This window comes from Sorex fumeus, unplaced genomic scaffold, assembly GCF_029834395.1.
Source record: "Sorex fumeus unplaced genomic scaffold, SorFum_2.1 ptg000072l, whole genome shotgun sequence".
Classification (NCBI taxonomy): Eukaryota; Metazoa; Chordata; class Mammalia; order Eulipotyphla; family Soricidae; genus Sorex; species Sorex fumeus.
In genome coordinates this window covers 53,989,321-54,001,636 of record NW_026606129.1, presented here as the reverse complement: position 1 = coordinate 54,001,636, position 12,316 = coordinate 53,989,321, and the positions used below count along the sequence as shown (strand labels likewise).

Below are 12,316 nucleotides of genomic sequence, written 5' to 3'. Positions count from 1 at the left end.
CTAACTCTGCCTTGATGTCCAGGCCCCCAGGCATAAGCGCTTCCACACATCCTATCACTATCGCAGTGACCTTAGGAGACTCCCCTCATCCCCCAAACCAAGAAGCCAGAGCCTTCCACAACCTGAATGGCCACAGCAGCTTCAATTCAGTGACCAGAAATCTGGGGCCTCTTTTTAGGAATATAAAGCCCCTGGGAGAAACCACACTGCATAAGTAACAGGGGTCCTCTGTGGTGGGGGCACCCAGAGGGGCCCTGCCAGACCCAGTCACCTGAACAACAGCAGCACCGCCTGAGGAAATGTCTGGAAATTGTTGTTTCTGTTGATCTGGTTGTTATCTCTCATGGCAACTTTCCCAAACATCTAGGTGGAGAGATTATTAGGAATACATGTGAAGTCAAGACAAGAACAACCCCCCGCCCCCCACCCAATTCAGTGCATGTGGGAATTTGGAACAAGCTCAGATTCAATCCACCCCTACTTAGGGTGTTCTCACTGCACCTGGCACTTTTTCTTTTGTTTTTGTTTTGGGGCCACACGTGGCAGTGCTTGTGGGTCAGTCCTGCTGTGCTGGGGATTGAACCGGGGCCTGCCACATGCACAGCATGTGCTCAGCCTGCCGAGCTCCCTCTATCTTTTGACTCAAGATGATCTGGCTTGGTGGTGACTGTGCGGAAGCCTGTGTCAGGCCCATGCTCACCTCCCCTAGTTCATCCCCTCTTGTGGGGGAGGCGCACAAGGTGACCAGACCACAGTCCCGCCTGCTGAGAACAGGGATGTTTCAGCTAGAGAGCAGGGATGCAGAGCAGGTCCATGGGCAGGAACGGCTTTCAGAGCAGGGCTAAACCTGGCACGTGACGAGGATGGTGGAGAGACCATACATCCAGCAAAGGAGCTGAGAGAAAGCTGCAGTGATGCTTGAGGCCATGGCAGGACCGAGAGTGCCCCAGCAGAACAGGACCAAGGTGGTGGGCATGAGGCAGGGGCTTGTGGACTGGAGGATAGAGGGGGACTTTGGCTGAAAGGCCAGGCACGAGCGAACCATTTGTGGGACTTAAAGAAGCAGACGCCACTGAGGAGAGTGATGCTGAGAGGGAGGAAGTGGCTGCAGCCGGTGGTTCTCAGAGACGGAGGCGGGTGGAACACACAGGTTATAGATAACCTGCGCTTCCCGCACGGCGCACCCTGGGTGGCAGCGTTCCAGGTGCTCAAGGGTGCTCGTGCCTGTTCATAATTCCATTATCTGATTCCTGGGGGTCTGCGGGGAACCTCTGAGAGTCGGGACATGCAGCCAGGCCCAGTGCTAGGGTGGCTCTGCACGTGCATCTCCTCCAAAGAGCCTCTGCTCTGTCCTGAGCGGACTCTGAATGAAGCTGTTGAAGCCCTAAGCCCCTTGGCCAAAGCCATAGAAGGCCTGCCATTGTGTTGACTTTTTTTTATTTCTATTTACTTATGTTATTATTTCTTTTGTTTTTTTCCTCCCTGGGCTGTTCAGGCTGAGAGAGCATAGTGCCACTGAGGCTCTGACCAGCAGACGGTGTTGGTGTTTAAAGATCAGAAGCACAGTCTCCGGTCTTCTGTGCTGCCCCTCTGAGCTGCCTCCCTGCCCTCATGCTTCTTCTAGTCAAAGGGGTCCCACTGAGAAAGACCCTGGCTCGAGCCAGCCATCGTGTCTGCAAGGAGCTCATTTCAAGCGAGGATTTCGGTGACGATAAGTTGCATCTTTTCAGAACATAATCAGACTTTTGTATCACGATCATTCTAGCACCGTCAGCACAGAAACTAGGACAAGGACAGCTTTTGGCAGGCTACGGCATTTCCTGGTGCTAACACTGGCCAGGGGTGAGGGGTAGAGAAGGGTGTGGGGTTCAGTTGGTTGATGGCCCAGAGATTCAGCATGGGGGTGGGAAGTGCCACGCAGCCCAGTTCCCTGGAAGACAGGGGTCCCTCCTTGCACAGCTGAGTCTGGCTCTCGCTTCTGTCCCCGGCTGTTCCCTCCTCTAGTGTGCAGCTTTCTCCCCTCCAGCTCCTCCTCAGCCACAGCGTGGGGTTTGCTGGCCCTCGGCTTTCCCTTATTCTGCCGGCCAACTCTGTAGCTCCCGGGAGAGGGGAGCCCGGGAGACAGGTGGCTAGGGCTTACCTGCATGCCGATGACCGCGTAGATGAAGAACAGCATAGCTATGAGGAGGGCCACATACGGGAGTGCCTGAAATAGAGGAAGTCTGTGCTCAGGCCGGCCTCTTGCCCCTGGGCTGCTGGGGGAAAGACCAATAGACCCACATGGGGTCACACACTTCTTTTTCTTTCCATATTGAAAGGACACTGAGAGGAAGGACTTTCTGAAGTGCAGCACGAGGACTTCAGTGGCTAACAAGGTGCTCCCCCGAAGCAGGGTCAGCTGAAACTCCTACTCTCCAGATAATGCTTAAGTTCATCATGGGGACTTCTTTGTGCTGTCATTGAAACCACTCCAACACACTGGGCACTGACATTGAGCCCATCTTCTTTTGTGGGAATGTTGGGGTGGGTGGGAGGGGCCAGTGTAGACCAGGTTGCAAAGGGATTCCCCCATGTTCCCCCCCCCTGCCCCCCAAAAAACCAGCTGGAATCAGTGGAATTAACAGGCCAATTGGGAAGAACCACTTTTTGGAAGTTGCTGAAGAAAGGAGGACATGTGTCTTAAAATATATACTTTCTGAAAGATGCCTGGAGGCCTGGAGGTAGGGATGGACTAGAGAAAGGAAGCAGCCAACCAGCTGGTGGTTAAGTCCCGCTTCCCCTTAGGAACATCAGATACAAACATCTGGGCTGAGCTCTGGTCCTTCACTACTTGTCCTCCCGGCACGTGTGCATGACACATGCCTGGGGACCACCCTGCACATGCGCTTAAAGCAGCACCCTCTTTCCTGTCCAAGAAAAGGGCTCAGAAAGCCAGTGGAGTGAAAGGTTTCTGCCTCACGCTGGAGCTGGCAGACCAGTGTCCCTTAGCGGACTGGATTCACTTTCCTCCCAGCTCTCGGAGCCACGAAAAACTTTTGTGGCACCACTTCTCAGATTTATGTCTCACTGCTCTGTGACATGACTGTCTTTACAGGGAAAAAGTTGAGCTGTTTCTTTAACAGCCATGAGGCACATCGTTATAACTCGAATCCATTCTGTGTTTTTGCTCATTCTCAAGCATTGGTGGTTTCTATTACAGCTCACTTAGGATTTCATGCCACAGCCCAGACCAGGCTGCTCTCTCCTCCTGCACCACCATTTCTGCAACGTTCCCCAACAGACTCTGGCCCTTCCCTTCTGTGTGTCGGCGCTGAGAATTTCGCACCAAATTCTATTTCTTTTGCTTTTTACCTGTTAAAAAGATCCCTACCCATCGAACTGGAAAGATGGTACAGTGTGGAGGATGCTGTAAGCAGTTGACCAGGGTTTGATCCTCGACACAACATATGGCCCCTTGAGATATGCTGGGAGTGATCCCTGAGCTCAGAGCCAGGAATAAGCCGTGAGGACCACTGGGTGTGGCACAGCAACAACAACAACAAATAAGATTCCTACTCACAGTGGAAAAAAACACTTAACCTGGATTAACATGGGTTACCTATGCGCAGGAGGGGACAACTGAGCGTTTTCTTGTCTTGGAAAGTTTCATGTGTTCAAAAGAACATTTATGACTCATGAATTTTAAGATACAGGGCTATAAATGGATGAACAGGGAAAGTATCATGTTGAGTGAAATGAGTCAGAAGGAGAGGGACAGATATAGAATGAGTGCATTCATTTGTGGGATATAAAAATATATATATAGTCGAAGTCTAATATCCATGGCCAGGGAAAACAGGGGCCAGGAAGATTGATCAATGGTTGAAATTAACCACAAGTGTGTGGGGGGGGAAGAGGGTAGGTAAGATAGAGAAGGGACCAGTATAACAATAATAGCTCGGAATGATCATTCTGGACAAGAGCTGAGGGTTAAAAGTGGGTAAAGGAATATAGCTGATAACTTTTCAGTATCTGTATTGCAAACCACAATGTCCAAAAAGAGAGAGCAAGAACAAGGGAGAGAGAGAGAGAGAGAGAGAGAGAGAGAGAGAGAGAGAGAGAGAGAGAGAGAGAGAGAAAGAGAACTAGAAAGAGAGAGAGACAGACAGACAGACAGACAGACAGACAGTCAGAAGAAAAGTACCTGCCATAGAGGCAGGCTGGGGAGTTGGTGATGGGAGGGAAACTGGGGACACTGATTCTGGGAAATGCACACTCGTGGAGGGATCGGTGTTGGAACACTGTATAACTGAAACCTAATCATAAACACCTTTGTAAGGGTCCATCTCACAATGATTCAATAAATTTTTCCCCTTTTTCTCGATTTGCTCGAGCGGGCCCAGTAACGTCTCCATTGGAGACTTTGTTGTTACTGTGTCTGGCATATCGAATACTCTCGGTAGCTTGCTGGGCTCTCCGAGAGGGGCGGAGGATTCAATAAAAAAAATTAAAATATGGGTCTAGTAAAAAAAGTTATTTGCTTTCTAATTCTAGTATAAGTGCACCTTTTGTTTGACTCGGATGTGTGTGTGTGGGGGGGAGGGTCATTATCTAATGATGCTCAGGGCTTATTCCTGACTTTGCACTTAGGGATTACTCTTGGCGAGTCTTGGGGGACCATAAGTGGTGCCAGGGATTGAATCTCGGTGCAAAGCAAGTTTCCCACCCTCTGTACTATCTACCCACCCCTAGTACCCCTTTGTAAAATCTATACTTGTACCCTTCCTGCCTGAGAATTTATCCAAGAGACCAGACTTAGCAGGGTGAGGTAGCAGGAAGTTCTGGAGAAACTGGGTAGTGTTCAGAAACATACTAGAATGAGGAAGCACCAGCCGGCAGTATCAGAAATGACAGGTCTGATCTGGCTTATGCCCTAAGGACCCCAACTATTTCGCCTCTCCAGGACCCACACGAGCCCATGACCTATGGTGTGTGCTGACTCTGGTGGGGGCTTGAGGGGGTTCCTGAGGTACATCCACACCCACCAAGGGACAAGATTTCAGAAGCCTTGGAAAAGACATCAGCCCCACAGGAGGCTGCCAGGCTTCTGGGACCCCCTCAGGCTTCTTATTCTCTCAGATGTCATCATATGCCATTGCATCCTGGGAGGGAACAAGGGACTTGGAGCCCTTGCCTGTCTGGGGAATGCAGCAGAGATTTCCAGTGAGTCTTTACTGCCTTCTTTCCCGCTTTAAGCAAGTCATTTTCCAAAGAACGCTCGGACAGGTCTCTCCAGCATCCCCCAGTCTCCAGTAGCTTAGTGGGTCCCTGTGACTGTGCCAAAGGGAGCTTGCACCTACCTCGAGAGGGCAAAACCCCTAATATATGCTTCAAAGACACAAGGAGAAGCCCGTGGTGGTGCGACTCTTACCTGAAAGGACTTAATGAAAGTCCACAGCAGGGTTCGGATGCCTTCGCCCCTGCTGAGAAGCTTCACCAATCGCATGACTCGGAAAAGACGGAAAAAGGTGATGGAGATTCTATTGCTCTCTTCAGAGTTCTGAAGGGTTATCATGGAGAGGTCAAACCCAGTGGAAAGTAGAACATGCAACACTTTCAGAAAACACAGCAATAGATGCAAACAAAGGTGACAGGAGTAAGAATTGAAAAAAAAATGTGTTTCTAAGGGCCTTTTTTTTTTTGGTCTTAAGAAGCATGATATGCAAAGGAACAGTTACATGCGAAACAACACAGGCCTTGGAAAACTGTCCACACAGTACATGCATGTCCGCGTGGCCTAGTGTGTTAGGGAGAATGCTGGGCTGGTCAAGAGGATTGGACACATGATGAGTACAAGACACCGCGGACACAGCTCTGCAAGGACAATCATGGAGAATACAGGACGACGACGAGGGGGGCGGGGACACTCAGCATGGCCCAATAAACCAAGAAGGCCCGGCCCCTGGGGACGAGTCACTGATCTTACCCCAGGTGTAGCGGTTGGGACAGGGACATTCTCACTTTCAGTTGGCTTTAAGAAATCAAAGATGGAAAAGGCGTTAATGAACGGGGAAAGGGAGCGGGGGCTCAGGGGGACGGCCCCTCCCGCCGTTAGCAAACCCCAGCCTGGTTTGTGTCTGAGGACACCACCAGGGCTGCCTCCCAGCCCAGTGGCAGGGGCATGGTGGGATGGGACTGAGGGACGGGCAGCCGTCCCCCATATCCAACACTGTCTCACTCCCCTCCCAGACCAGGATCAGCTGTTACCCGGTCAGAGGTGCAGGGGGGTGCTGCTTCTTCCAGGAGAATCAGAAGAGTGACAGTTGTCAGGAACGAGCTGCTCAGTAGCAGGTCATGCCTGCCCCCTTCTAGGTGGGACTTCCCTACTCTGTGGACCCCTATTCTGTACAGAATCTTTATGAGGGACTCTCCTCTTTACTGGACCCCTCTGGGAGGGCCCCTCTGTGTGGGGGGACCCTCTTTGCTGGGCCGTGTGCTCATGGCAGTGTATTGTGTGTCCCAACAGGCTCAAGGCCCCACCACAGTTGAGATGCGTCAGAGAGGGAAAGCACTGCTCTGGGGATTCTCAGAGGAAGCCGCGGAGGGTCAGCTTGTCCGGAACACCAGCAGGTCCACCAGGCCCAAGATATGGCTGGTCTCTGGTCCCCTGGGTCCAGAGCCGAGGCCTCCTCTGTGGGATCCCCTCGGACTGCAGCGAGGCCCCAGGAGTGGGGAGCCGGCCCACTCCACTCTGTGCCCAGCGTGGCTGACCCCTTTTGATGCTCAACCATTTGTGTTTAAGAGGGTGCACAGAACCTGTAGACAAACAATGTCAGGAAGCATCTAAGTGCTGAGGGCGGTGCCAGGAAAGGGCCATGGCCCTCCTCTCTTTGGTGGTGGCGCCTGTCATCTATCCTGCAGAACTGGGCCACCAGGCACCAGAACTGCCTCCCACAGGGCGGGCTGGACTCTTCAGGTTCTCCTCCTGGAGGCGCAGGGGGTGAAGGGAAGGGAATCTGTTCGCAGCCCTATGCCTTTCATCCCCAGATCCCCACCCTCCCGCAGCTGGCTGCCTCCTGAGACCACACAGGAACTCCATGCAGATTCAGGAATCGGGGAAGATTGGATTGCTGCAGCTTCAGCGATGTGACTATGAATCCAGAACCAGCAGCTCGGGTGGGGTGGGCTGGGAGGGGGTTGAAGGGGCCTCAGCTTCACCTGGGAGGCTCAGAATATAGACCCCAATAGGTCTGGGGTGGGGGGTCTATATGCAGTATCTTCTGTAACAGCTCAAGTAAGCATCTCCTTGAAAGGACAATGGAGGGTTTGGAACTCAAGACTGACAGAGAGTTCTCTTTCCAAAATGCTGATGGGCACCCACACCACTGGTATGAGAGCTAAGAGCAGGGGCCAGGCGCTGAGTGTGTGTGTATGAGTGTGTGCACATGAGCATATGTGTGTGAATGTGAGCGTGTTTGTGTGAGGTGAGTCTGGGAATGAGTGTGAGTGTGGCAGCGTATGTGCAAGAGAGAGAGAGAGAGTTGAGCTTGTGTGTGTGTGATTGTGAGAAGATGTGTGAGAATGTGAGTGTGTAAAAGTGAATATAAGAGTGTGGGTGTGTGAGAGGGTATGAGTGTGTGTCAGTGTGTTCAATAACGTGTTTGACAATGAGTATGTGAGAGTATATATGTGTGTATAAATGTATGTGTGTATGAATGAATTTATGAGTTTATGAGTTTATGGGCATGAGTTTATGAGTGTGTAAATGTAAGAAGGTGAGTGTATGAGGATGGGAGTGTGAGTGGAGGTGTGAATGCGAGTATGTGAGTATGTGTGTGATGTGAGTGTGTGAATGTGTGTAAAGTGAGTGTGTGAATGATTGTGTGTGAATGTGTGTGTGTGAATATTAGTGTGTGTGTGATTATATGAATGGATGAGTGTGTAAGAATGTGAGTATGAGTGTGTGAATGTATGTGAGTATGTGTGATTATGTGAATGCATGTGTGGGTGTGAGTGTGTGTGAGTGTGTGATTATGTGAATGGATGAGCGTGAGCCTGTACATAGGGGAACCCTCCTGAGCCCACAGAGTGTTGTCCGGGGCCCTGCAGGATAATGAAGAGGCCTCGGGCTGGGCCAAGGAAGGACTCGTTGTGATCACGACATGCTGCCCTCCATGTTTCTGCCCTGAGATGTGTCTGACATGCCTTCCGGGGCAATGAGGGGCAATCAGCCACGACCTGACTTCAGCCAGCGCAACTCTTGCTCAGGGCTGTCCTTGAAGTGAGACAAAATCTGGACAAGTACCTGAAACCCTGGGTACCCCTTAGTCGGAAAAAAACCAAGAGGGGGGAGACACGCAGCAGGGTGGGTGGGAGCAGGCAGTGCCGCATGCAGGATAGGAAGAAGAGCAAACCACACACACAAGACGGGGGCAGCCTGGACACCCCCAGCCCCATGCCACATGGGGGAGGGTCCTGCTGCAGGGGAGGCTGTCGCTGGCAGTTCAGGGGGACAGTGCAGGTTGCCCAGATGTCTTCCAAATAAACTGAAAGGCCAGTGAGGATGAAGGCCTGATGAGAAGGGCAGGCTCAGGGGTTTCCCACAAACTCTGCTGGCCCGGGGTGCATCTCACCCAGTCCCACTGGTGGGCGTGTGCCCAGTGTGGGCAATTTGCTGCTGAAGCTGAGAGCTCCTCAGCCAGGGAAAAGCCGGGAGTGGGACCACGACTGAGCATGGGTCCTTTGGGAGTTGATGAAGGTTCACGACTCAGATGGCGGCAGAGAGGAGATGCCATCCCCGGCTTCCCTACAGGAAGAGGTTTGAAAACAGAAGGAGCTAGGAGGGGCGGGGCAGAGGGAACAGAGGGAGCTGATGCTCTGCCCCCTTCCAGGGCCCAGCATGGGGTGACCATGCTCCTGGGAAGGACCCCCACCCCTGGGGCTGGGGCTGCTCTGTGTTCAGGAGATTCCAAGGACAGCTTGGAGCTTGCATCGGATGACCTCTGCAGCAGGTGCCTTATCCTCAACAGGCCAAGTTTCATGATGGACCACCCACAACTACAGGACAGGGGTGTCCTCAATTTCCCAAGTGCAACCAAGGGGTCAGGCTACACCTTCTGCGTTTGTGCCCTGCCCCATTCCCCCCCCCCCCCCCATAAGGATAATGGGAAAAGACTGTCAGCGACAACTGCTCCTTGCTCAGGACAAATAGGGTGTTGGGCCATTTCACCATGCCAGGAGCAAACAAGGCATCCAAAAGAGAATAAAAGTGGGCCTGCCAGCCATCGCCTGGCACCTCAGTAGCTTGATGCTATTAGAACTGAATGGGAAGGAGTCCCAGAGAGCTATACAACCCCGTGAGAGCCAGTGGGCAGAGCGGGAGTGAGGGAGAAGGAGGGTGAGCATGCAGGCAGGGCCGTGGAAAGGGCCATCCAAAGTGTTTCTACAAAAGAACCCAAATGTCAGGCTCCATTTCTCATCTTCAGATTAAATCATTCATTCTTGGAGATCACAGCAGTAAATCACAGAGCTGTGGGGCCGGAGCAATCGTACAGTAGGTAGGGTGTTTGCCTTGCACGTAACCGACCTAGGTTCAATCCCCAGCATCCCATGTGATCTCCTGAGCCTGCCAGGAGCAGGAGTAAGCCCCGAGAACAGCTGGGTGTGGCTCAAACAAAACAAAACAAAACAAAAAAACCCACAAACAAAACAAAACCCCCCAAAATCACAGAACTGAGTTTGGCTTGGGGAGGTGGGCTGGCACAACCCCTGGGCTGGAGATATGACACATGGGGCAGGAAACAGTTCAGATGACCACGAGCAACAGCACATCCTTGGAACTCAGTGAAAACCAAAGAGGTGGGGAAGCCAAAAACAAGTCTCTAAAGTGCTTTTGCTTTAACATCGACTTCACCGTATATATGTTTATATATACTTGCCGCTACAATTTTCTAAAAATAAAACCAACATGAAAATCAATTAGGTAATGGAAAAGAACAATTATCAGAAGTTGGGGGAGAGAGTACAGCAAGCTAAATATTGCAAAAAGGAAAAAAAAATATATAAAGGCAGCTAAAACCAGCCAACGATGGACCAAGAGTGTCATGCACAGCTGATCCAGGAGCTCAGGGAACAAGACTCCCCACCCCAGGGTGTAATGTGCCCTATTCCCCTGGGACTCAGCTCTGTGTGTGTGTGTGTGTGTGTGTGTGTGTGTGTGTGTGTGTGGTGGGGGGGGGGCACAGAAATCAGTGGTTTCACTCAGACAATCACACCATCGGGGGTGAAGGATACCCCTTCTCTTTTATCCTTGTGGCCTGTGACTTGTGGGTGTCCAGTAAACCTGGGTCCAGTGAGAGGATACATGAAAAGGTTCTTTTTTTTTTCTTCTTGGGTCACACATGGCAATGCAGAGGGGTTACTCCTGGCTTTGCACTCAGGAATTACTCCTGGGGACTATATGGGATGCTGGGAATAGAACCCCGGTCGGCTGCATGCAAGGCAAATGCCCCACACGCTGTACTATCCCTCCAGTCCTGAAAAGGCACTTTACTGTACTCCCTCTCCCCTGCACCCAGCACGGAACTATGGAAATCATTCTACCAGCCCCTCAGGAGTAAGCATTACCACCTGCGGGGGTTGGGCACAGGGGGTTAGGGCTTCAATCCCAGGCTTCCGCTGACCAGAGAAAGGCCACTGACAATGAGGAGACAGTATGTTCCCTGCGTGCTCTGGCGTCTGAGTGGAGCCAGGAGTGGGCTTACTGAAACCCTCTTCTGCCCAGCTGCCCCAACATCAAAGTGTGAGCTTGGTGGCTCCGTGGCTTTGGTGGCTGTTGCCAGGTGGAGCAGGATGAGGCTGAGAGGTGAGGAGTGAGACAGAGCCATGGGCACAGGCGCTGGCAAGGGGCAGGGGAGCTGAGCACCGTTGCTGAGGTTGCAGTGCCGCACCCCCCCCCCCCCCCCAGCAGACCAGGGAGGTGTTAGCAAGCTTAGCTTGGTGAACACACCTTGGGAGTTCGTCCCTGCCCGCTGCAGCCCTCCAAGCACTGGGTGCAGCCAGGCGAGCTGCAGGGGCAGTGGCGGGCTGTGATTTCCCCTCCCGCCCAGAGATCTCAGACCTGCAGACGGCCCAGGCCACCCTGCCAGCAGTGATACTCTGATGCTGGCAGCCAGAGCTATCTGAGGTGAGAGGGCTGGATGGGCAGATGTCTGGCAAGGAACTTGGGAGGGATGCTTGGGCAGTCCCAGAGGGCCCTGCCTGCTTCCACCAGCATTGATGATCTCATAAGCAAGCAAAATTCACACATGACAAATGGCATCGTTCACATATAGGAGAACTGACACAAGTCTGGGCTTAGCGGAGGCCAGGGGCTAAGCATACTGGGTCTAGGAAAATCTACCTTCTAGGAAAATAGAACTTCTAGGAAAATAGAACTTTTGCACTGCCTTGGGCATGAATCTGGGTGCTCTGAGATTTAAATCTGCCTTTCATGAATACCATCATATGTTCGAGTCTCTTGAATTTATTGTTAGGTGAAAAATCTACACTTATGATGATATAGCGTAATAGTTTTCAAACTCCTGTTTTTTTTTAAAAGCAAGCTTTAACAACAACAATAATAATAACAATAAAGTAAACATTCCTCTGATTGCCTAGTCCCTATAACTCTAAAGGGCAGGAAAGGCCATTATGGCTCATGCCCACCCCATTTGACACAGGAGTACCCCACATCTGCACTGGGGGAGGAGTATAGGACTCCTGGGCTGAGCAGCTCTTCGGAACCAGCCCGGGGGCACATGTAGGTTCACGGTCCTGTTCTGCACCTGCTTCTGGGGCCCAGGATGGAGCATGTGATGCTGCCGTGGCAGGCGTGCAGGCGTGGAGGAGGATTACTTAGGGCTTCTGGCACACTGCAAAAGGCCAGCAGTGTCCCCCAACACCCTCTAAAACTGCCTGATGAAGTAGGGGGAGTACAGATGAGGTGGGCAGAGCCTCTCCTACCTGCCTCAAGCTCCTGTGGTCTGGGCACGACTCAACCCCCGGAGCAGCCAGAGAGAGAGATCAGCTGTCCCTTCTCCAGCCCCTGAAAGTGGGGCACTCCAAAGGGGGGCTTCCCAAGTATGCTGCTGCCTAGACACTTGTCTACTCCCCATCAAACGGTGCAGTGGATCACTGGACCAGGGATGTAGACACTCCTTTCCAAGCTGTGCCAGGCTCTGCCTCTCCTGCCAGGGAGCTGGGCCTCAGAGGATTCCCCGGGTCACCCGTGGACTCCGCAGCAGCCACCAAGAGGCTCCCTGTCCTGCGTCTTCAGAGGACATACTACAGAACTCCA

At 52.3% G+C, this 12,316-nt stretch overlaps 1 protein-coding gene across 17 annotated transcripts in view; it reads right to left on the bottom strand.

Moving 5' to 3' along the window:
• CACNA1D (calcium voltage-gated channel subunit alpha1 D) overlaps positions 1–12,316 on the bottom strand; it is a 339,546-nt gene that overhangs the window by 34,863 nt on the left and 292,367 nt on the right. For 9 of the 17 annotated variants that reach the window (XM_056129077.1, XM_056129080.1, XM_056129067.1 and 6 more), the window contains 4 exons: positions 5,966–6,010; positions 5,411–5,539; positions 2,141–2,206; positions 272–363 (listed from right to left, as the gene is read on the bottom strand). In XM_056129077.1, the coding sequence (XP_055985052.1) occupies positions 272–363; positions 2,141–2,206; positions 5,411–5,539; positions 5,966–6,010 (332 nt within the window). The remainder of the gene's footprint in view (positions 1–271; positions 364–2,140; positions 2,207–5,410; positions 5,540–5,965; positions 6,011–12,316) is intronic. The other 8 variants (XM_056129079.1, XM_056129078.1, XM_056129071.1 and 5 more) reach the window with 1 other exon arrangement.